This window comes from Oncorhynchus keta, chromosome 17 (genome assembly GCF_023373465.1).
Source record: "Oncorhynchus keta strain PuntledgeMale-10-30-2019 chromosome 17, Oket_V2, whole genome shotgun sequence".
Lineage (NCBI taxonomy): Eukaryota > Metazoa > Chordata > Actinopteri > Salmoniformes > Salmonidae > Oncorhynchus > Oncorhynchus keta.
Window position 1 is genome coordinate 27,677,250 of NC_068437.1, and position 25,369 is coordinate 27,702,618.

The 25,369-nt window shown below is 41.4% G+C and overlaps 2 protein-coding genes across 3 annotated transcripts in view; one reads left to right on the forward strand and one right to left on the reverse strand.

Annotated features, from left to right (window-relative positions):
- slc28a1 (solute carrier family 28 member 1) lies at window positions 1–9,407 on the forward strand. Of its 2 annotated transcripts, none has more exons than XM_052465785.1 (18): window positions 1–146; window positions 410–480; window positions 570–646; window positions 1,207–1,298; window positions 1,594–1,783; window positions 1,889–2,030; window positions 2,339–2,452; window positions 2,849–2,923; window positions 3,019–3,099; window positions 3,239–3,319; window positions 5,678–5,803; window positions 5,921–6,051; window positions 6,183–6,351; window positions 6,678–6,875; window positions 8,111–8,192; window positions 8,300–8,398; window positions 8,555–8,660; window positions 8,763–9,407. In XM_052465785.1, exons 1-18 carry the CDS (start codon window positions 143–145, stop codon window positions 8,872–8,874), a joined length of 1,950 nt encoding a protein of 649 aa, XP_052321745.1. In that variant the 5' UTR covers window positions 1–142; the 3' UTR covers window positions 8,875–9,407. The 2 variants fall into 2 exon arrangements, with proteins under 2 accessions (XP_052321745.1, XP_052321744.1); XM_052465784.1 differs by having other exon boundaries at window positions 41–146; window positions 407–480.
- alpk3a (alpha-kinase 3a) overlaps window positions 9,083–25,369 on the reverse strand; it is a 22,296-nt gene continuing 6,009 nt past the window's right edge. The window contains exons 6-14 of the mRNA XM_035791121.2: window positions 15,492–17,925; window positions 15,097–15,244; window positions 14,363–14,490; window positions 14,244–14,279; window positions 13,849–14,123; window positions 13,305–13,393; window positions 12,922–13,139; window positions 12,782–12,830; window positions 9,083–12,621 (exon numbers count right to left, since the gene is read on the reverse strand). Coding sequence (XP_035647014.1) covers window positions 12,252–12,621; window positions 12,782–12,830; window positions 12,922–13,139; window positions 13,305–13,393; window positions 13,849–14,123; window positions 14,244–14,279; window positions 14,363–14,490; window positions 15,097–15,244; window positions 15,492–17,925 — 3,747 coding nt within the window. The 3' untranslated portion in view covers window positions 9,083–12,251. The remainder of the gene's footprint in view (window positions 12,622–12,781; window positions 12,831–12,921; window positions 13,140–13,304; window positions 13,394–13,848; window positions 14,124–14,243; window positions 14,280–14,362; window positions 14,491–15,096; window positions 15,245–15,491; window positions 17,926–25,369) is intronic.

Here is a 25,369-nt window from a genome sequence, read left to right on the forward strand (position 1 = left end):
AGGACTGCCTGAGAAACTGATTAAAGCTCCTCTTGAACTTGTCTGTTAATTTATGATAAGATTTCTCAAGGAGGGCAGTGTATATGTCCCGACACAGTATTTTGCAACATAGTATTCGTCACACAGACTAGCAGCACTCACAATGAGTAAGTTATTGGCATTCCTGTTTTCCTGAATTGAACGTTTAAGGAAGTTTTGAACAGATGGTGTGTTTTTGAGGACTTTTTTCCACAAGATGACCATGAGGATAGTGTTTGAATGCTTTCGCCCTCCCTGGGTGCTAGAATCTCAGTGTTTCACAGAGGAAATAGATTTAAGATGTGACGTTTTTGGCTCCATTGAGTGTGGTGAACATTGTTTTTCTAACAGCTGATACAAATGACTAAACTTTACCTCTCTTTTTCAGCAGAAGACACTGGTACACCGCTTAAAGTTCTGTCTCATGTTAATGGGGTGGTCAATGAGGGATTTGAAACACAGGTATGTATAAAGAAAAAATTGCATGCTTACATTTTTCAACATGTACAGTATGTGAATTGATGAATAAACAGACACTTCATTCCTCTCAGGGGGATAGCATTTCAGTTAGTAACAGAAGCAGTTTCAAAGAGGAGCACTCAAGAAAAGGATTGGGATTATATTTAAGGTATGCCAATCAAACTAAAGGGCTAAAGTTTGTAGTGTTTATTGTGGTGTACACACATCAGCATACACATCAGCATAACGTTTTGAATGTTGATTCTGAGAAACAGATTTAATCAACACCTCGTTGCAGGGATGTAGAACACAATTACACTACAGTACTTCACTGCAAAAGTTTGACTCAAATCAAAATTAGTTTAGTTTCGTCTCACCCACTCAATAACATGTTGTTATTAGTATCAGTAAATGTTCTGTACATTGTGCAGAGCGAGAGACAAAACCATTTTTCTGCAATGTGTTTATTTGATTAAATTCCAACCTCAGATAATCTTCTTGTCCCTGCTTTTATCTTGAGCTATCCTATTTCATGAAGTCCTCTTCATGTTTATGAACTCATAATAAGAGAAATCTCCCAATATAAATACAATTACCTGATGCCACGTCAAGCTATTGTGCAGAAAAAAAATACAAGTTGTAATGTCTTTGTTGATTATTAGATAAATATAAGAATTGTTGTTTGTAATATGCCATGGTAACTAACCTGTTCTTTGATTGGTTCTTTAGTAAGGTTTCCAAGCCTATTAATGCCACAGAGGATTACTTTAAAGCTCATGCCAAAACCATCAAATACATTGTACTGGGCTTGCTCGGAGCAGGTATTTTATTTGAATTTAACCCTAAGAAATGTACTTATTGGGCTTCTAATTTACAAACTCATTGCTAGATATAGGTGTCGCCTTTTGTGCAAACACCAGAAAATAAAACTAGACTGAATGAGAAAATTGTACACTATCCTATGAATTATCCCATGAATTATCCTATGAATTATCCTATGAATTATCCTATGAATTATTCCATGAAAGTGAAATGTTCTAAGAATCAGTCCCCTGACAATTTCGTATCACAACAATGTGATGCTGTTTTGATATTACCTTTGTTTCTATATCACAGGCTATGTGGCATACTTCATCACAGCATGCATATTAGACTTTGAGAGGTCCATTGCCCTTGTGGTCCTCACCAGTTTGGCAGTTGTCTCCAAAGCCTATGACCTTGTGAAGACATACCATGGAGATAGCATAACCAAATGTTTCATACCAGCTCAAAGATGCTACAACAATTTCCGGGGATGGATAATAGGGTAAGAAGCTATTTCATATGGACACTTTAAATGGTCTGAGAAAATGAATTCATTTGGTGAGTGTATTTTCCTCTGTTGACTGAGAGTCTGTTGTGGGTTCTTTAGAGTTTTCGTTGTTGCGGTGCTGGTCCTGCTAGTGACTTGGCTCGTTGTGGACACAAGCCAGCGACCAGAGCAGCTCATCTCATTTGGAGGCGTCTGCATGTTCATTCTAGTCATTTTCATCTTCTCAGCCCACAGGACAGAGGTAAGCTTAACATCACAGCAAATCGCTCCGATCCCATCACAGGATGAGAGTGGCCAGGCTTTCCCATAATGCATGTCTACCTGTAATAACACATGATTGGTTATAACCGCTTATCTATGACTGTTTTCTTTAGACTTTGAATTTGCTGTGGACTTCCTTTGTTTGGCCTTGTATGTCTTTTACCAGTTACGCCTAATAATTCCTTCCATTGACTCACCAATTTATGGAGAATCACTTGTTAAACAATAATACATAACCAAACATTGTTTGAATAGTATGTCAAGTGTGTTTGTTTGTCTCTGTTTCAGGTGGCATGGAGGTCAGTTTTTTGGGGTCTTGGTTTACAATTCTGTATCGGACTGTTTGTCATAAGGACAGAGACAGGACTCACAGCCTTCCAATGGCTTGGAGAGCAAGTGCAGGTATCCTTGTTGCTGAAGTGCTCCTTATCTCCTTATCTTAAAGTAGTAAACCTTAACTACCTGGAAATTGTCCTTGTATCTTGGGAGGTCCCTCTTTTATGAGGCACAGTGAAATCTCATAGATGGCCCATGAAGCTATCTACAACAACTTTTTTAAAAACTATTTCACCTTTATTTAACCAGGTAGGCCAGTTGAGAACAAGTTCTCATTTACAACTGCAACCTGGCAGACTCTCTAATCTAAAACTGCTATTTTGTCTTAACCATTGATTTGAGACAGTATTATGTAAGTAACAATTGTAGCTAGTTGCATGGAATGACAAACTATGAGCCTCATTGTTGACATGAATACAAATGAGAAGACAATCATATTTTCCCTCGTTTTAAAAATTTCAGATATTCTTGAACTACACAAAACACGGGTCATCATTTGTTTTTGGACCACTAGTATCCGACATCTTCGCATTTCAGGTCAGTGAGCAATAGTTCAGTAGATGTACTAGAAACTTTATTTATTTGATAATGAATCCAGGATTGATCAATATATGTCCCTGTTCCTTCTCCAGGCTTTGCCCATTGTGATATTCTTCAGCAGTGTGATGTCAGTTCTTTATTTCCTTGGAATAATGCAATGGCTCATCATTAAGGTAAGAGACCTTCAAACATTAAGCAGAAAATGAAGCTTCTGTGTTAGGTTTGGGCACAGTCATATACATATGGCTCTAGGTTTGTGTGTGTACTGTATGATTTATGTTAACAAGAAGCCATGTGTTTTTCCCCTTTCAGATCGCATGGGTAATGCAGATAACGATGGGAACCTCACCCACTGAGACCTTGAGTGTTGCAGGCAACATATTTGTTGGACAGGTACATTTGCCTGTTTGTGGTCGAGGGTATTTCAGTTCCTACTTTAATATTAGAATTATTGGAGGATACATATACTGAAGATAACACCATTGTAGTAATTACACTAAGTGATGTTTACACTTCACAATGTCTTACAAAGTAATATTGATGAGGATTAGGACATACAAAGTTGATTTACTGTTTAACAGATTACATTTTTTGAAAAGTGAGGCGAGCGAATAAAAATGAAACATGACAAAATACAATACAAATTGTAAAAATACTAAACAACCTTAGTAAACAACCTTAGTTTACTAAACAACCTTAGTAAACACCTAGTGACCAAGAGATTTTAGCCTTTTAAATAAGGGTTTTGGAATGACAGTCTCAGGGACCACAGTTTGAGTCCTGGTCAGGGTAACCCCCTAATTATCCCTTGAGAACTCAAGGGGATTTAGCACATTGTGCTGTGGACAATAAAAGGCCACTCTAAAATATATATTTGTTTTCTCACAACACAATGCCACGGATAGTTTTGAGGGAGCGTGCAATTGGCATACTGACTGCAGGAATGTCTACCAGAGTTGTTGCCAGAGAATGTAATGTTATTTTCTCGAACAAGGTCGTTTTAGAGAATTTGCAACCGGCCTCACAAGTATTTCCAACCGGCCTCACAACCGCAGACCACGTGTAACCACGCCAGCCCAGGACCTCCACACCCGGCTTCTTCCCCCCTGCGAGATTGTCTGACACCAGCCACCCAGGCAGTTGATGAAACTGTGGCATTGCACAACCGAAGAATTTCTGCACCAACTGTCAGAAACCATCTCAGGGAAGCTCATCTGCGGGCTTGTCATCCTCACCAGGGTCTTGACCTGACTGCAGTTCGGCATCGCAACTCACTTTCTTGTGCAAATCCTAATTTTCGATAGACACTGGCATGCTGGAGAAGTGTGCTCTTCACAGATGAATCCCGGTTTCAACTGTACCGGGCAAATGGCAGACTGCGTCGTTTGGGCAAGCGGTTTGCTGATGTCAACGTTGTGAACAGAGTGCCCCATGGTGGCGGTGGGGTTATGATATGGTCTGGCATAAGCTACGGACAACGAACATAATTGGATTTTACCAATGGCAATTTGAATGCACAGAGATACTGTGACGAGATCCTGAAGCCCAATGTCGTACAATTCATCCGCCTCCTTCACCTCATGTTTCAGCATGATAATGCACATTCCCATGTCGCAAGGATCTGAACACAATTCCTGGAAGCTGAAAATGTCCCAGTTATTCCATAGCCTGCATACTCACCAGACATCACTCATTTAGCATGTTAGGGATGCTCTGGATCGACATGTACAACAGTGTGTTCCAGTTCCCACCAATATCGGGGCAGCAGGTAGCCTAGTGATTGTAGTATTGGGCCAGTAACTGAAAGGTTGCTAGATCGAATCCCCGAGCTGACAAGGTAAAAATCTGTCATTCTCTCCTGAATAAGGCAGTTAACCCACTGTTCCCAGGCCATCATTGTAAATAAGAATTTGTTCTTAACTGACTTGCCTTGTTAAATGAGGGTTAAATAAAAAAATATCCAGCGACAGTCATTGAAGAGGAGTGGGACAACATTCCACAGGCCACATCCAACAACCTGATCAACTCTATGTGGAGGAGATGTGACGTGCTACATGAGGCAAATGGTGTTCACACCAGATACTGACTGGTTTTCTGATCCATACACCTACCTTTTACAAAATATATATCTGTGACCAAGAGATGCATATCTGTATTCCCAGTGATGTGAAATCCATAGATGAGGGCCTAACAAATGTATTTCAATTGACTGATTTCCTTATATGAACTCTAACACAGTAAAATCTTAACAAACTAACAAATGATTCATTTGATTCACATAATTCAGTCCACCATGACTGCTCAAATCATGTGAATCAAAGTATTCATTTGTTTATTGCGAACAGTCATTTTAGGAATACATTTTTTAGCTAGCCTTCGTTTTGGATTATGTGGCTGCAAAACTTGTTTTGTAGATACTTCAAGTTGATTTGGGCATTCAATTTATGGGACATTGCAATTCAATTAAAAACTTCTAAGGTAAGATAAATATGGCTAAACTAAAAAAGGTACATTTCCTGTAGAAAATGTGTGTGCTTGCTTCAGCTGTTTAAAAATATTTGTATGGTAATCGGTCATTACATCAAATTCTTTTGTAAATTAATCGATTCAAATGAATTGTTCAAATCATTATTTTTTTTTAAATGTGAAGTTAAACATTAAATCAACTTGGTTAGGCTTAGCTGATTCTATCCACTTGCTGTGTAGAATTCTTTATTAAAGCATTCCTCTTTATAATGTTTTCTTCATCAGACTGAAGCGCCATTGCTGATTCGCCCCTATTTGATGGACATGACCAAATCTGAAGTGCATGCTGTCATGGTTGGAGGCTTTGCCACCATTGCAGGAAGTGTGATGGGTGCATTCATCTCATTTGGGGTAAGACCAAAGAGTCATCCCTCCAATGCACCCAGTTTTTCATATTTTGTCTCAGTTAATTGTAACATAACTGATCTTCATCGTTATGTGAGATTGAGATTGCTCAATGCCCCACAGATTGATGCATCCTCTATGATATCTGCCTCTGTAATGGCTGCCCCATGTGCCTTGGCAATCTCCAAGCTGTCCTATCCGGAGACAGAAGAGAGCAAATTTACATCAGAGGAAAATATCAAAGTGGCTTGTGGGTATGTGTTTTTGTGTTTTGTGTTTGTGTGTATGTGTTTGCCATTTACCAATTTTTTTTACATTCCTCTGCATTTTGTTGTATATATAATAGACTTTCTGTGGTTCATATTGGGCTGTCTTAACTCCCCAGTGATGAACAGAACGTTTTGGAAGCAGCTAGCAGTGGAGCATCTACATCAATAGGCCTTGTTGCTAATATAGCTGCCAACTTGATTGCATTCCTTGCGATACTGGCATTCATCAATGCATCTCTTGGCTGGCTGGGAGGCCTGGTGGGATTTCCCTCTATCACATTTGAGGTATGCTCCAGGCAGCTCCACATACCTTAATCCCACATTCAAAGATCCTTCTGTCTTGACACCCATGACTAACCCAGTACTTCGTGATGAGTGATGGACATGCTTTGGCATTTTTTTATTTAACGCGTGTGATGCATGGCTGAATAATTGTGCACATCACAAAATAAGATATGATAATTATTTATTGTGCCTTGGTAAGATGTCCAAATCATCGAAATGTGTAAAATAATTCAGATTAGAATATCTAAAGTTTATACTTTATGTACTGGAAACTATTAACCCCATTATTGATTGACCCTTGCTCTTGCTGCACTTTGCACCCATAGATAATCTGTTCCTATGTGTTCATGCCTGTGGCCTTCATGATGGGGATACCATTTGAAGAGAGTTTCATAGTAGCGGAACTCATCGGCACCAAGCTCTTCCTCAATGAGTTTCTGGCATATCAGAAGCTGTCAGAGTTGAAGAGTAACAGAGTCAACGGTCTGGATGAAATTATTGGCGATGAGAGGCAATGGATCTCTGTGCGTATGCTTTCCCCACTCTTATAATTAGTGTACAAATACTGTATGTGCTTATTGGAAGTTATTATGTGCATAAAATCATAAATACTACTGTACATGCATACTGTAGTATTACTGATTATTCCCAAAACGTGGATTTGGTCACTGTTGGGGTTCGTTCCTTGTTCCTTGTCAATCATTGGCTCATTGGTGAAATTAGCATTATGACAATAGCTTTAATTAAATCATTCAAAATACTTTATTAATGCAATTGCAGACAGAAGTTGACAACAGGTACATAGCACGCATGTTTCCGAGTAAGTTCTGCAAAATAGAAAAGGTCCCAAGTTATTTTATTAAACCTGAAGTCCATCCCTAGTGATGTCACTGCATACATCGTTACCTTCTACTCATCAGACCAAGCTCATGCATACACAGCTATATAAACTTGCAAGAGAGATACAATAGTTCCAGTGTTTTCTAAGGCCTAGGCAGTAAATGTCCACTCCACAAGTTGATTAATTGTGGAATGTCTGACTTGTCTCTTATCTCTTACACTCCCCTGCAGAGTTCTGTCTCAGTCACACATTTCTCAGAACGTTTCTTTCTTTATAAGAGGCAGATAGACTAGAAAACAACTGTGGAACAATATTGTTAATCTGTAGTCTAGGACCCTGTAAATGTAATGAGGGAGGGGTCTTATAACTCCTATACCTCTTAATACAACATAAGCATAATCTATTATTATAATACATCAAACATTTGGTACAGCCCCCATCATGACCCCTAGGTGAACCATTCCTCCACATGTGTAAGACCCTTTGTATTGACCTGTGTACTATGGAAGTTTCTTTGATGCTCTGTAAGTGTATCTTACATTTTAGTCATTTAACAGACACTTTTATCCAGAGCGACTTACAGTTAGAGCATTCAACTTAAGGGCTCCCGAGTGGCGCAGCGGTCTTAGGCACTGCATGTCAGTGCTAGAGGTGTCACTACAGACCCTGGTTTGATTCCAGGCTGTATAATAACCGACCGTGATTCTGAGTCCCATAGGGCGGCGCACAATTGGCCCGTCATCGTCTGTGTTAGGGTTTGGCTGGGGTAGGCCTTCATTGTAAAAATATGTATTTTTTCTTAATTGACTTGCCTAGTTAAATAAAGGTTCATTCAAATAAAATAAAGATAGCTAGGTGAGACAATCACATTACAGTTGTAGCACAATCTTCTAATGTACTGAGTTTCTACATTTACAGGTCAGATCAGAGATCATCTCCACTTTTGCTCTGTGCGGATTTGCCAATTTCAGCTCACTGGGGATCGTAATTGGAGGCCTTTGTGAGTATAAGATTCCACACTTTGTACCACCTTATCTTTCTCCATGTGTTGCCATCCATCAGAATATATTTTTAACAATTTCTGTATTTTGTGATGTTACTTTATAGCCTCCATATGCCCATCCAGAAGAGCCGACGTCTCCTCTTTGGTATTGAGAGCCCTGTTCACTGGGACCTGTGTGTCTCTGATTAATGCCTGTATTGCAGGTCTGTGCTTATTTTCACTTCAAAACTGTTCTTAATATCAGTTTCCTCATCATCTGCCCTCTCCTGGATGTGTCATCTCATACGTTTATTTTTAGATTAGTATGTGCAGGAGTGCAGGAGCATAATGTTTACTTTGTTTCTTTGTGACCTCTCCAGGTATTCTCTTTGTTCCTCCTCTTGACTGTTTGGATGTTTTCGGGACGTCCTTTTTCAACACCACAAATATAGACCTAAAAAACTGCTGTACTGATCTCTTTGGAAGGTAGGTTTGAATAAGTACAACAGTGAAAGAGGGGTTAGGAGCTGGATATAACATGTTTCTCTACAGATCATTCTCCAAATCTAACCTAATACTTTGTTGCAGCACTGTGAACAATGGGACCATCTCATTTGAGGGCTCCTGGAGCACGGTGACCAACGCCACTTTGTACTTTACGAACTGCTGTAATCTCTTTGATTATGCAGTTTGTAACTAGGTCTTCCTGTAAGTCATTTTATGTGTTAATTACCAGTGAGTAGATCAGCTCTTTGTATTTTCAGTATATATTTTCAGTATATATTATGTTTCATAACTTTTTTTCACATTTGATTGTATATATTTATACTATAAGTAATGTAGATTAAACTCCATCCAGAGATTACAAAATGAAGATCAAGCTTGTACAGATAAAACAAATCCTTTAACGGGTTTTTACAATTTTATTTATGATAAATATAGTTATTTAGTTCTAAAGATTCACTCTTTCATTCAAAGAGTCAGAGAACAGATATATTGGAAATCAATGCAAAGAAATGCTGAAATGTGCTAAATAAGGATTGGAAATTGTAAGAGTGGATTATTTGCATTGAGTAAATCAGTAAGTCAAATTATGCATTGTATCTAAATAAACAGTATGTGAAAATATGAATATGAACGTTTGACATGAATTGTATGTACAAAATCACAACATAACATACCAGATATTACAGTGTCAGGGACATTAATTTCATTAGCATTCTGCCAACATATCAAACACTCTTAATCCCTCTTGCACGCTCTCACTCACTCACACACTCACACACACATTCACATACTGTACGCTTCAAAACTAGTGACAATATCCCCATCCCACCCCTCCCCCAGAAGTGTGAATGTTGAGAATGCATATCATTTTCAATCACAAAAGTCAGCTGGAGGTAAGCTACTGCTTTACTGTGATCATGGGCCAGGTCCAAAGCAGTTTCTACATGGTTCTGATATTATAGCTCTTATTCTTTCACTTTGTGAGTTGACCCATTTAAATGGCACCAAACATGTGCATTCCAAAGTTAAAGCGTTTATTTCAGTAATCCCTTTATTGCTCTTCAACACTCAAGGTCAGTTAAAGAGTCAATCCTTTGAAGAACCAGGTTAAGGGGATCGGTGTACTGTACTGTTCCTTTGAAGAACCAGGTTAAGGGGATCGGTCTACTGTACTAATCCTTTAAAGAACCAGGTTAAGGGGATCAGTGTACTGTACTGTTCCTTTGCACCTCAGTACCTCCAGGCTCTGATCAGGTCCTACACCCAAACAAGGGCACTGCGTTCATCCACCTCTGGCCTGCTCTCCTCCCTACCACTGAGGAAGTACAGTTCCCGCTCAGCCCAGTCAAAACTGTTCGCTGCTCTGGCCCCCCAATGGTGGAACAAACTCCCTCACGACGCCAGGACAGCGGAGTCAATCACCACCTTCCGGAGACACCTGAAACCCCACCTCTTTAAGGAATACCTAGGATAGGATAAGTAATCCTTCTCACCCCCCCCCCCCTTTAAGATTTAGATGCACTATTGTAAAGTGACTATTCTACTGGATGTCATAAGGTGAATGCACCAATTTGTAAGTCGCTCTGGATAAGAGCGTCTGCTAAATGACTTAAATGTAATGTAAATGTAAGAACCAGGTTAAGGGGATCGGTCTACTGTACTATTCCTTTGAAGAACCAGGTTAAGGGGATCGGTCTACTGTACTATTCCTTTGAAGAACCAGGTTAAGGGGATCGGTGTACTGTACTATTCCTTTAAAGAACCAGGTTAAGGGGATCAGTCTACTGTACTAGTCCTTTAAAGAACCAGGTTAAGGGGATCGGTGTACTGTACTATTCCTTTAAAGAACCAGGTTAAGGGGATCGGTCTACTGTACTATTCCTTTAAAGAACCAGGTTAAGGGGATCGGTCTACTGTACTATTCCTTTAAAGAACCAGGTTAAGGAGATAGGTCTACTGTACTATTCCTTTAAAGAACCAGGTTAAGGGGATCGGTCTACTGTACTATTCCTTTAAAGAACCAGGTTAAGGGGATCGGTGTACTGTACTATTCCTTTAAAGAACCAGGTTAAGGGGATCGGTCTACTGTACTATTCCTTTAAAGAACCAGGTTAAGGGGATCGGTCTACTGTACTATTCCTTTAAAGAACCAGGTTAAGGGGATCGGTCTACTGTACTATTCCTTTAAAGAACCAGGTTAAGGGGATCGGTGTACTGTACTATTCCTTTAAAGAACCAGGTTAAGGGGATCGGTGTACTGTACTATTCCTTTAAAGAACCAGGTTAAGGGGATCGGTGTACTGTACTATTCCTTTAAAGAACCAGGTTAAGGGGATCGGTGTACTGTACTATTCCTTTAAAGAGCCAGGTTAAGGGGATCGGTGTACTGTACTATTCCTTTAAAGAACCAGGTTAAGGGGATCGGTCTACTGTACTATTCCTTTAAAGAACCAGGTTAAGGGGATCGGTGTACTGTACTATTCCTTTAAAGAACCAGGTTAAGGGGATCGGTGTACTGTACTATTCCTTTAAAGAACCAGGTTAAGGGGATCGGTGTACTGTACTATTCCTTTAAAGAACCAGGTTAAGGGGATCGGTGTACTGTACTATTCCTTTAAAGAACCAGGTTAAGGGGATCGGTGTACTGTACTATTCCTTTAAAGAACCAGGTTAAGGGGATCGGTCTACTGTACTGTTCAGAGTTAAGCATGTGAACATGTTCATTTACAATGAACAGATTACAGGGTTTGAACAAAGTTCAACAAAAATGAACTGAACTACTAAAACCTGGCAGTTTTCAAAAGGCAAGAAAACATTTGGCAAAAAAAGTGCACAAAAACATATTCCCAGTGAAGAGGCAAGAGTAGTGTTGTCTTTGCTCAGTGTTCGGAAGACTGTAATGCGTAGTTTAAGGACATAATACTGCCATAATAGAAACAAGTAGAGCATGCTATACGACCAACAGTAACAAGATCCAATTACTGTTCAACAAAAACAATTTCAATGACCAAGACTTATACATCCCAGATGTACAATGCAGTTGGTGCACTTCACTACACTTGCATCTGCATCAAGCTATTAGAGCTCTGCTTACGGCCACGGCTTTGTATCCAGCACCATTGTTTCAACCACTTCATAAGTCTCTTCTTTTGAAAAAGACTCTACTGGATGTGAGAGAAAACTGTCCCATTTCCTTAGTGCTGGAAGTTTTCTTAAAGGTACTGTACCTCCTCCACTCACTTAAACCATTTCAGCATAAAGCTGGAGAATGGGGAGTATCTTACTACTACTGATGGTTATTGAGAAATTCACAGTAATGTTATATAAATATCCCCTAGGGTGACCTATTCCCTAGATTTGAACTCATCTCCCTGTTTGTCTCTCCTTCTTGGATGAAGACTTTTCAGGCACAATCTCTGTAACATTTTGTTCAAGGCCATGCTGGTCGTCCTTGCTTCAACCCAACTAAATACAGCAATGGGTGACAGGAAAACATAAAAAAGCTGAACGTTGGCGTGAAAGGAAAAAGGGAAGCTGCTTTGATATGTATTCCCTTTGGACGTTGCTACCTCATACCACAACTTTGATACTCTCCTCCGCCTTGGGTTTGGCTGTGGACTGGTTGTCTTCTGTCTCCCTAGTCTTTCTAGGCACCTTTGGGCTGGAGGTGGCCTTTCTGGTTGTCAAGGGGCTGTTCAGTCCTTTTCTCTGCAGCTGGGGGCTGGATGAGCCCAACTTCCTGTTGTGCTGAGGGCTGGACGAGCCTAACTTCCTGCCGAGCAAGGGGCTCCGGGAGCCTTTGATCTTGGGGGGCTGCTGCAGGGTGTCCATGGGCTTCAGAGTTCTCAGGCTGAGGAGCCCACAGTAGTAGTTACACTGATGCTGGGTCAGGAACTGCTCAAACACCTTAGGATAACCATCATCTGTAAGGCCTTGATACCTGCAATGCAGAAGTAATTTCATAACTAAGAGTTGGATAAAATGATGTGGACCAACTGGTAAAACATTAACACAGTACAGACCTACTTCAAATACTAGCATCAATAGGTATTTCCATATGACAACCTAAATATATTATTCTGATATTTCGCTATACAAACCCCTTTGATTTTGTGACGATTCTAACTTTAGTGATCTTCGGTCCAACACCTGAAAGAAACAAAGTACATGGATCATATTGTTATTTGAACTGACTTTGTTCATCTTTTTGGGAATGACCCTGTCTGCTAATCTTTCTTACCCTCCAGCCCAGTGACCAGTAAGTTGCCGTTTGTCCATTGGTGGATCCAATGCTGGAAGGAGCAGCATTTCATTTCCACCTCTGAGGTGGCTCTGGTGATCAGCCTGCCTTTGGCATCCATCATACAGTACTTAAGGAAGATGCCCTTCAGGTCAGCCTCCACAGTGGCGTAAGGGACAGAGTTGGCAGGGCGGTACACCAGATAGAGAGGGCTCACTCTGTGTAAAGATGCAGAAAAACAAAGGTGTTAGCACGTGCAGGGAAAGAATTACATAATCATATTCAGCTGTTTTTTGTCCTCAATTTACTCATACTATTGTGTATTGATAAAAAGAACATGTTTTAATTATCAAAATATACATTGCAGTCATTATATTACTTACTCCAGTGAAAAGCCAAAGTTTTCAATCACCCTCGCCTCAGCTGCAAAGATTTTGCAATACTCTCGAACTGTGTTTTGGATTTTGCACTCCTGGTGAGACAAAATGTGAAGATATGCCATATGCGTTTTCTCTACACTGAGGCTCTTCAATTCAATTGTTACACCAATCAACGGCGGTTATGCATTGGTATGAACCCTGGACTCAGTCTCTGACTTAGTACCCGAAAGCTATTATTCGATAACACCACAAGACCAGGGTCATATGCATTAAGGCACACCGTAGCAAAATGTTTTGCAACAGAAAACTAAAGTTCAGGTAGTCCCTTCCCTCCCTGTTTCAGTCCATTTTCTTCTGTTTGGTGCCTAATAAATACGACCCAGTAGAGATGCAATCCATATGTTGCAATACCAAACTACAGCTGACCATTTCTGTACATTTTTTCAAGCTTAACACAGAAATGCAGATTCGGAGCAATTACATAACTCTATAGTAGAGCTGTTCTTGTGATGAAATGTACTGTACATACATGTACAATAAGACTCACTTGCTTAGTAATTTCCATGTTTTTCTCTGCAAGGTTGCTCTCCTGTTTGGTCCCATAGGCGATGGGGCTTTGTAATTTAATGATACAGGTGGTTCCGGACTCAAACACAGGGTCTAGGCCATAGATAACCTTCACCCTGCAGGCCTTATGTGCACAGCCCTCTCCCAGGTGGGCCTCCTGTGTCATGATGCGCCCAAATAACTTCTCCCCCCAGTAGCCCGGGTCTGCTAGGCCTTTGGTGAATAGCATTGGAGTCATTTCCATCTCTTCTCCAACTGTAAAGAACACCATATGAATGTCAGAAGCTCTCCACAGGAGTAGTAACACTGTTAGAATAATTGCTATAAGGTATCCAACAAACCTACTAAAAACCTCTCAGTGCCTGTGAGGCTTACCTTCTAAATCCTCCCGCAGGAAGTACTCTGAAAGTACTGCAGAAGAAGAGAAAACAATCACAAATGGAAAAAATAGTTGAAATAATATTTCAAAATTATGTTCAGTTGACATCACTTACGGTCTACGCTGAGAAGGAAGTCAGTGGAATCTGTCCCAAATTCGTTCTTGATTGAGCAGCCATACACTCCACAATCTCGACTGGATGTCTGGACGATAGCCAGCGCCACTTGGCTTTCATCTCCTCCACTGGGAAATAAAGGAAAATAAACAGGTTGACATGACACAAGGCATACGCTCACGGCATATTCAATATCGTATTCACCTCCACAAGAGGTCACTGTGAGACTGAGAGAGACAGTAGTGCTGCGTGCCGTGCTTGGCGAGGGGAGATTTTGCTGACCCAGCAGCCAATAGAACAGATCTAGACTTTAATGTCCCATGGTGATTGCGAAATAGAGTGTCTCAGTTTACAGTGGCTGTGTCTGGCCTTGCGTCACAGTAAGGCTCAGAGCTGGGTGGACTCCCTGGTCACATGAGCTGGATACCTCTCCGAGTGAGAATGAAAGAATGCCATGACTGTGTGATGGCCACGCTGGTATAATTAAAGGCTGTTCATCTTCACAACATTAGTCCTTCAAATATAGCATATGGCTCAGATTAACCAGTCTATTGGGCTATTAATTCATGTTTACAGAATGACTTTACAAAGCAACTGTTTTCAGAGGGCTGGTGTCTAACACTGTAACTACATAATGGCTTTGATCAGGTTGAGTATAAATGATATTTCACCACTAGATTGTATTGCAAGCAGATACTGTAAACTCTGGGATGGGAGATTGCCTAGAGATTTACCTTCTTTTCACCTCTACTATCTCTTCCTCGTCCCTGTACCACTTGATGGTGGAGTCACTGAGCACGTTGAAGAACTGGCACCAGAGCTTCAAGTGTCCTGAGGCATCTGGGAAAGGCTCTCCCCTGATCTTACGGATAACCTGAGGAGCTGGTGGGAGAGGGAGGGGGGACAACAAGGTAAAGATATACTGTACATGATACTCTCTAATGTTTTCACTTCCTCCTGTGGAAGCTTCCTGATCAGCCCACCCTGATAGGAGACACGTGTCTACTGTACAGTCCCTGAGTTAGCAACACCAAGAGATGAGCAAAACAACAATATTGTGTTAATGTAAAACAACTAACTAATTTAAAATCAAACTCAATCTCCTACTTGTCCTATTTTATTGTTTTACCTTTGAATGGGTTCTGCTTCTCCTTCTCAGGAGGTTTGACCTCAGTCTTGGGGCTCTCTGGCTCCTCAGTGCTGATCTCTTCCACAACTTTGGGCACCTCCAGGGTGGCCTTCCTACGGCTCAAAAGAGGGGACCGTCTCTCCAGCGGTGGGGTCTGTAATCCTGCTGGGGCCTGCAGGAATGCTGCCCTGCGAGCCTGACTGGGTGACATATATGGAGCCTCCTTCTTGACCTGGGTGTCCAGCGGACTACCACCCACACCCAGTGCCACCACTACCCCAACCCCTTCTCCCTCCCTGGGGATGAAGATCTTGCGGCGAGCTCCAGAGGCCAGCTCTTCGGGCGTGGCAGAGCGGATTAGGGTCAGACTGTCCCTTCTTTTCAGCCTGGGGCTGCTCTCACAGGACAGGGAGGACGTTGGGGTGTCTCCAACACTCTGCTCCGATACTGCCTTCTCACTGTTAAGAGGGTCATCCACAGTAATGGCAGGGGGAGTCCTTGACGTGAGCCTGCGGAGACTGCTGGGACTCCTGGGGGGTGTTGGGGGTTTGACAGCAAGCCTTTCAATAGGGTTTCTTTCTCTTGGTTCATCGCCAATGATGTAAGACTCTATCCTTGACTCTTTGAGTGGTTTTACTTTTTCAGTTTCAGTAAAACTGATGTCCCCAGCTTTTTGCATTGTTGTTACTTCTGTTAGCATTAAGGCTTTATATGACACAGATGGGATGTTGTCTATCATACTCTGTTCCTTTGTTTCTATAGTCTGTTTCTGTGGCTCACTATGGGTTTTGTCAGACTCATAGGAAGTAACATTTTCAAAATCACTCTTGACCCCCCTGAGCATATCCGCCAATGATTCTGATTCTTTATTCTCATTTTTAGGAAGCTCCTTGCTTTCAGAAATAGGAGGGACCACACGCAGAGGCACACTGGGTGCTTCCTTTGGCTTTCCTCTATCTAAGACGTGGGGCTTGACATGTGAATATTCATGATCTATTTTCCTGAGTTTACTGTCATCAGTATAGGAAACATTTATTGCAGGAATTAACGTCTTTGTGAGCCACTCATTCTTTATGTTAGTTGACTGCTCTGCCGTAGGTGTTTTTGCCTCTTCAACTGGTTGTGGAACTTCCTGCAATTTCTCTGTTGGTCGGATGATTTCATCATTCCACATACTTTCTTGAGTGGGTGTCACATCTATAACCACTGGGGTAAAAGCTGAGCTGTTTTCTGCTATCATTATGCCTGACACATCATTTGCAACATCCTTTTGGAAAATGTCTGTCTCTGATGAAGGTTCATTGGGTGTAATAGGTATCGATGGCTGTGTAGGCTCTTTGACTTCTGCTTCCATAATCTCTATATTTGGTATAATCATTTGCTCTTCTTTTATCTGTTGTTCTGGCACAATTATTTTGATTTCTGGGATTCTAAGAGCAGAATCTACCATTCTAATCGGTGGTACATTTCCAAAGTATCCACCCAGATGAGTGGAATTAGCCTCTGGGCTGGTAACTGATGCTGACACTGGTGGCACAGGGGACACAATGACAGCGCCTTTCACAGGCTGGGTCTCTGAGTGGATCTGAGATTCACCCAGCACTTCCACCTTTATTTCAGTCACCTTTTCTTCTGTTTCAACATGTCTCTCAATAGTGCGGGTCGGCACTTCGTTTCTCTCTAAGTTCACATCCTTTTGCTCAGACATTTTCTGCATAATAGGTGCCACCTGTTCTTGTATCTTCAGGTTGCCAAATGAACTGTCCACAAAACTTTTCTCCAAAGCAGGAGTATATTCCACTTTTAAGGCACATTCAAGACTTTCCTCCAAAGCTAAGGTAGAATTCTCTTTTATGTTGAGATATTGGTCCCCCCCTGCCACAGGAGGGCATTCCTCTGGTGTATTTTGACCATCATTCTCTGAACTCTCTGGGAGCAAACTTTTGAAATGAATCTCCTTGATATGTATCTTCTCTCTCCTCTCCTCTAAAACACTCACATTTAAAGTGGGACATGGTTGATTCTCTGCTTTGACATCACCTTTCTCTCCTTTCTCCTCAAAAGCACAAGAACATTTATTTTGTGTCTCATAGACACTTCCAATGCCCTTCTCATCCACATGCATTACCTTCTCTTTCTCACTTTCTGTGGTTACTGTCATCAGGCCGAGGTTGACTGTGGGTGAGACATTATTGTTAGGAGCACTCCCGCTTTCACCCACACTAGTGCGGTTTGACATATGGGAACTTGCTCCACTGCTGGGGTCTGGGCTCCATGGAGTGTCAGATGGACCCTGTTTGTGTAAATCTTCAGTTTTGGCATCATGTCTTGTCACCTGATCAGTCCTGGAAGAAAACACTTGGATGTTTGGCTCATGTGGGGCTGAGACAATCACATGGGGGACAGGGTCTGCCTGGGTCTGGTCCACAGTTGCCTTGAGGCAAAAACAAACACAGCTGTTTAGTACTACAAAACATCAACACACTCAAATGGTATTTGGAAATCCCTGAACAACACAGTGGCGACCCGTCGTTCAGGGCAGGTGGGGCAGGGCCCCCTCTGTTTTGAGCCCAACCTGTTTAGCTAAAAAAAAGGAAAAAAACATTTTGTTGTTGGATTTTGTTTGTTGCCTGTTTTACATGTTAATTTGGCAATAATACATGTCACATATCAGTTTGCAACAATGTAAAAAATGTATAATTGAGTTAATAAAGCCACATACAAACATGGTCTCTTTTTTGCTTTCTTGAGAAAGGCCGCTCCAAAATGCTGGTGTTTCAGCCTACAGTAGCTCAGTTCTTTCTGTGGTGGTGGGGCAGCCAGCAGAAAATACGAAGCATAGGGGTTGATAATGTCCTCTAGTTATAGCGTGATTGGCTCAGTGTTCTGTCACTCATGGGGACACTCCATCACCGCAAAATTTACAGGGAGAGCTTGAAAATTCAAGCCCCTTGGGTGCTGCCATTGAGTTACATTAGAAGAGCCCATCCAAGAATGCTCAAGGTCATTGGCCACAGATAAAATTAAGTCAAATCACGTTATATCTACCGTTGCTTTTATTGGACTGATCATGTCAACATCATACTTTCAAAATCTTAGCTAACAAACTAGCAGTCATCATCATGAATCAAGTCGACAATCTACTGGCAAATCCTTTTCAATCCTTATCATATGACGAGAAATAATGAAGAGCAATAACATATAAAACGTATCCGTGCTCGTGGACATGAACATTACACAATAAGTTGGAAATGGCAAATTTAACAATGAGTGGTTGAAAAGCAATCACTAGCCTGCGAGTCAGTGGAGTCGGTGTGTGGTCCAAGTCTGGGTTTAAGGGTGTCTTTTCCGAGAGTAAAAGAATAAACATTCAACACTGTCAATCCAGCATGACTTCTGCCGTGTTCAAAACAACTGGAAAATCGTAACTGAGATATCCCAGACTTCAGTTAGTTCAAGACAACTGGGAACTCATTAAAAAAATTAGCTCCGACTGGGAAAATATTTTTTGAACAGTCATCCAACTCTAAATTGCAAGTCGGGAACTCAGGCCTCTTTCTAGAACTCTGACCGGAAGATCACTGACATCATGATTCAACCTTGTTTTTTTCTGAGTTCACAATTGTGTTGAAAGCACCATAAATATAGAGAATACCAGACTTGATGACAAAGTTTGATGACAAGATTTGTCTACGAAGGACCGTCACGCCACCTTCCTGTTCAAGTAAGCACAGTACAACAAGGTAAGTCCAAAAATGTCTTGTATGTTGCTGCATAAATGATGTAATATGTCAGGGAGATATGTATACTGTAGCTAAAAAAGTAATACTAAGTGTATGTTGTGTAGTAAGCTGTTAGTAGCCCATGTGCCTCACCCTAATAATTTGGTCCCTTTTCCCCTCATAATTTAGCCTTCTGTTCTGACTTGGTGGTGCACATTTAGCCTATAGCCTGTTTTAGAGCAATGTCATCATCAAATATTATAAGAGCTTTCATTGTCTGCTTATGGGTCCCCTTTATTTCAAATCAAATCAAATTGTATATATCACATATTCCGAAGACTTTACCGTGAAATGCTTACTTACCAGCCCTTAACCAACAAAGCAGTTCAAGAAATAGAGTTAAGAAAATATTTGCTATATATAACACAATAAGATTACATAAAAACAATGAGGCTATATACAGGGGGTACCGGTACCAGAGGGTCAATGTAAATAGTCCAGCTGGCCATTTGATTAATTGTTCAGCAGTCTTATGGCTTTGGGGTAGAAGCTGTTAAGGAGCCTTTTGTACCTAGACTTGGTGCTCCGGTACCGCTTGCCATGCGGTAGCAGAGAGAACAGTCTATGACTTGGGTGACTGGAGTCTTTGACAGTTTTTTGGGCTTTCCTCTGACAGCGCCTAGTATATAGGTCCTGGATGACAGGAAGCTTGGCCCCAGTGACGTATTGGGCCATACGCACTACCCTCTGTAGCGTCTTACAGTCGGATGCCGAACAGTTGACATACCAGGTGGTGATGCAACCGATCAGGATGCTCTCGATGGTGTAGCTGTAGAGCTTTCTGAGCATCTGCGGACCCATGACAAATATTTTCAGTCTCCTGAGGGGGAAAAGGTGTTGTCGTGTCCTCTTCACGACTGTCTTGATGTGTTTGGAACATGACATGTGATGTGGACACCAATTAATTTGAAACTCTAGAGCCGCTCCACTACAGCCCTCCTTTTCCTGTAGTCCACGATCATCTCCTTTGTCCTGCTCATATCTGACCTCCTCTCTGACCTCCTCCCTATAGGCTGTCTCATCGTTGTCGGTGATCAGGCCTACGGTCATCAGCAAACTTAATGATGGTGTTGAAGTCGTGCTTGGCTACGCAGTTGTGAGTGAACAGGGACTACAGGAAGGGACTAAGCACCCACCCCTAAAGGGAACCGGTGTTGATGATCAGCATGGCAGATGTGATGTTGCCTACCCTTACCACCTGGGGGCGGCCATCAGAAAGTCGAGGATCCAGTTGCAGAGGGAAGTGTTTAGTCTACGGTGTTGAACGCTGAGCTGTAGTCAACAAACAGCATTCTCACATAGGTGTTCCTTTTGTCCAGGTGAGAAAGGGCAGTATGGAGCGTGATTGAGATTGTGTCATCTGTGGATCTGTTGGGGTGGTATGCGAATAAGAACGGGTCTAGGGTTTCCGGGATGATGGTGTTGATGTGAGCCATGACCAGCCTTTCAAAGCACTTCATGGCTACGATGTGAGTGCTACGTTACCTTCGCATTCTTGGGCACAGGGACTATGGTGGTCGGCTTGAAACATATGGGTATTAAAGACTCGGTCAGGGAGAGGTTTAAAATGTTAGTGAAGACACTTGCCAGTTGGTCTGCGCATGCTCTGAGTACACACCCTGGTAATACGTCTGGCCCAGCGGTCTTGTGAACAGTGACCTGTTTAAAAGTCTTGCTCACATCGGCTACGGAGAGCATGATCACACAGTTGTCCGGGAACAGCTGAAGCGAGCATAAAAGGCATTTAGCTCGTCTGGTGGGCTTGCGTCACTAGGCAGCTTGCGGCTATTGTTTTATACCATCTATTGCATCTTTCCTATGCCGCTTGGTCATCGCTCATCCATATATTTATTTATATGTATATATTCTTATTCCATTCCTTTACTTAGATTTGTGTGTATTAGAAAGTTGTTGTGGAATTGTTAGACTACTTGTTAGATATTGCTGCACTGTCGGAACTAGAAGCACAAGCATTTCGCTACACTCGCAATAACATCTTCTAGCCATGTGTATGTGACCAATACCATTTGATTTGATTTGATTTGGCTGGGTTTCCCTTTGTAATCCGTTATAGTTTGCAAGCCTTGCCACATCCGACGAACGTCAGAGCCAGTGTAGTAGGATTCAATCTTAGTCCTGTATTGACGCTTTGCCTGCTTTATGGTTCTTCTGAGGGCATAGCGGGATTTCTCATAAGCGTCCAGATTAGTGTCCTGCTCCTTTAAAGCAGCAGCTCTAGCCTTTAGCTCGGTGCGGATGTTGCCTGTAATCTATGGCCATATCTGGTTTGGGATATGTACTGTAAGGACGATGTCCTCAATGCACTTATTGATGAAGCCGGTGACTGAGGTGGTATACTCCTCAATGCCAATGATGAATTATGCAACATATTCCACTCTGTGCTAACAAAACAGTACTGTAGCATAGCATTCGTATCATCGGACCACTTCCGCATTGAGCGAGTCACTGGTACTTCCTGCTTTAGTTTTTGCTTGTAAGCAGGAGGATAGAGTTATGATCAGATTTGCCAAATGGAGGGCGAGGGAGAGCTTTGTATGTGTCTTTGTGTGTGCAGTAAAGGTGGTCTAGAATAGTTTTTTCTCTGGTTGCACATGTGACATGCTGGTAGAAATAAAGTAAAACGGATTTAAATTTGCCTGCATTAAAGTCCCCGGCCACTAGGAGCGCCACTTCTGGATAAGCATTTTCTTGTTTGCTTATCGCCTTACACAGCTCAATGAGTGCGGTCTTAGTGCCAGCATCAGTTTGTATATATATATATATATATGTATATAGACAGCTACGAATAACATAGATGAGAACTCTCTTGGTAGATAGTGTGGTCTACAGCTTATCACGAGGTACTCTACCTCAAGTGAGCAATATTTCGAGACTTATTTAACATTAGACATGTTAAACCAGCCAGCTCTATGTTATTCGTGTCGTCGTTCAGCCACAACTCGGTGAATCATAAGATATTACAGTTTTTGATGTCCCGTTGGTAGGATATTCTCGACCGTAGATCATCGAGTTTGTTTTCCATTGATTGCACGTTGGCCAATAGAACCAATGGTGTGCCGATTTACTCACTCGCCTACGGATCGTAACAAGGCATCCAGACCTTCTCCCTCGGTATCTCCGCCTTTTCTTCACGCGAATGACGGGATGTGGACCTGTTCTCCGGAAAGCAGTATATCCTTTGCATTGGACTCGTTAAAGAAAAAATCTATGTCCAGTTCGAGGTGAGTAATCACTGTTCTGATATCCAGAAGCTCTTTTCGGTCATAAGAGACGGTAGCAGCAACTTTATGTACATAATAAGTTACAAACAATGCGAATAAACTAACAAAATAGCACAGTTGGTTAGGAGCCCGTGGAACGGCAGCCATCCCCTCCGGTGCCATTATCATAGATTAGCTTTTAAAGATGACCACTGATATAATATAAAGCCATAACATCTAAAGATCCCTATACAGTATCAGAGTTTTCATCATACGTGAACTGTTAAACCTTTGTGAACATGTTGTATCAGCAGACGTTTACGTAGTGTTGTTTGACCACGGACAATATATCATTCTTTTAACAACCTTTCAGTTTTCAATGAACTCGCCCTTCCCATATTGAGTAGGCTAGAGGTTAGTTGAAGCCAAGATTTGGCAAATACAAAGAGTTTTTCAAAACTGAGAGCTTTGTCTACATATGATAAGCTAAACAGCTCCTATTTTTTCCATACAAGGAAACAACCTGTATTCAAACTACTGCTACTATATTAAACATGGCAGTATAATCAACAAAATAATCATATGATTTGATGATACAAAGATGCCATAAATTCAAGCATTCTTATACTTTGTTCTGTTTCATGCGGTTCTATTTTGTAGTAATGTATTTGAAGGGAGATCATTGTGTTATGATAATTGAGGTGTTTACCTGTTAGGCAGGTTAAAGTATCCTGAGAAGGGACCGGTTGTGTTGAAATTGGGGATTTCCCCAGTCCTTTAACAGGTGTGTTATTTACACAATGAGCTAGTGAGCTGAATGAATGAGTGCCTGTCTGTTGGCAAGGGACCATAAACTGATCCCAGCTCAAGTGACTCATGCTCAAAGTAATTTACTGTTGCCCAGCACATGCTCAGGAAATTCAGTTGTCTTTGGGGAAATAGTGACAACACCTACGTGACTTTAACTTAAAATTATATTTGTGTCAACATATTTCCTGTTTTGAAAAACTGAACCTAATAAAAGTAACAATGCCTGAGGCAAAAGCAATTTCCATCTTAATTCAAACAAATGTTTCAGACAATTTAAAAATTATATTTTAATGCAATCTTCTTTTTCCTGGATTACAGGTTTGTTTGAGCACTATGTAGTTTACACTGAAAAATAACATTTATCATTTTGAGGAACCTATGTCAGTCCTATCTACAACTTCCCCTGACTTTTTTCTTAGGTCATTTTTTTTCTTAATTAAGTCATTCATGATAAATCACTTTCATGTGCTCCTGACAGAAACAAGCCACGTGAAGTTCTATGACAACATGTTTGAACAGGAGAGCCCATAAAATAGAAGTTGTGGTTAATGGAGAGGAACTGGTGTCACGTTCAATCTAAAGATGGAGCTCTGGCAAGAACTAGGCCTCTTTATTTCACTGAAGTTTCACTCTTGTGCGCAAGCACAAGTTCTAACGAATGTTATGAGTTCCTCCAACTGATTTGCTCCAACATCTAACATTAACTCGCCACAACAGAAAAAGGGAGTTGCAGTTCCACATTATGGAGAAACCTGTTAACAAAACCACTGCTTGCCAGGTGTAAGTGTGTGTTAAGAGTGGAGAGCAGCTCCCCTTACTGCACATGCTCTTCTAATCCAATACAAACACACTGGACAGAAGACTTGGAGGTTAATGAAATTAGCACCATAGGGAACTAATAGAATCTGTGTCATCATGTGTCACTGGCATTGAGCGAGATGTGGATTCTAGTTGCATTACTGACACAATCTTTCAGCATTTCAACTAGAAGGGAAGTAAATCCATGAAATAAAAGCATATCTGTTTGCCAGTGAAGTTAATCCATGATGAGCCATACTGTTACATAGTCTACAGTATAACATGGAACTGAACAGTGCCAGTAAATCATGTGGGCAGGATTACAATCAAACAACCATTACATCATCCAGCAGAGCTCATTGTTGAAATGTAATCCTATTTCATGATCACAACATAATGGTATGCTTATCTTATTGTCTTCAGTACATGCAAACGAAAGCTAATACAACCCTGAGAGTTTGACAGGGAGATAGAAGCACCAGTGCCCAGTCACTCTACGTTTGGAGAGGCTTCCTCCATTACAGAAGAGACAGAGTTTTATGTGCCCAATGTGTCCAATGTGAAGAGGTCCTACTCTCATGCCAGGGCCTGCCTCAGAGACCACAAGACCCTGGTACCCTGTGTCTACACGCTCAGCATGTCGGTCCAATTTTGACAAGTGGATTACCATTAAAGCCCAGTGGGAAAGAGTGCACAGAGAATTACAACATTTGTTTCATCAGTGCAATTTAAAGTTTTTGTAAAGACACATTTTTTCATAACCTCATCCAATCTCTATGAGAATTATTTGTATTAGTCAAGAGCAGACTGCCCCAACAGTCTCATTCTTTTATACAAGTTGATATGTTCATGTAGGCAAGTTCCTTGTTTCCCTCCCTACATTGTGCGAGGTGTAGCTCTCGAGTGATACTAATGCACTGAAACTTACACTCTCAACAGTCTAGATGGTGTAACAGAGCCTGGATGGCTGTTGAGGATAGTTTCCTAAATGGGCTACTGTGTTATGTCTGCTCCAGAGCGTAGGTGGTGCCTACAAACAACTAACAAACTAACAAACCCACTAACAAACCCATTCACCATTTTCTCCGTAGTCTGGACTCTGGACATTATCTGTCTATTTGCTGTGGCTTAATAATTTGTACAGTTTTGGCTGTTGGCCTGGTGTGGTTAGATTCAAGTCTTGTTGCACAAATGTACACTATAAATAACCCGGCCTACTGCAGTGTGAGACTGAGACTGAGCGGTCAAGCTGATCTCAGAAGCAACA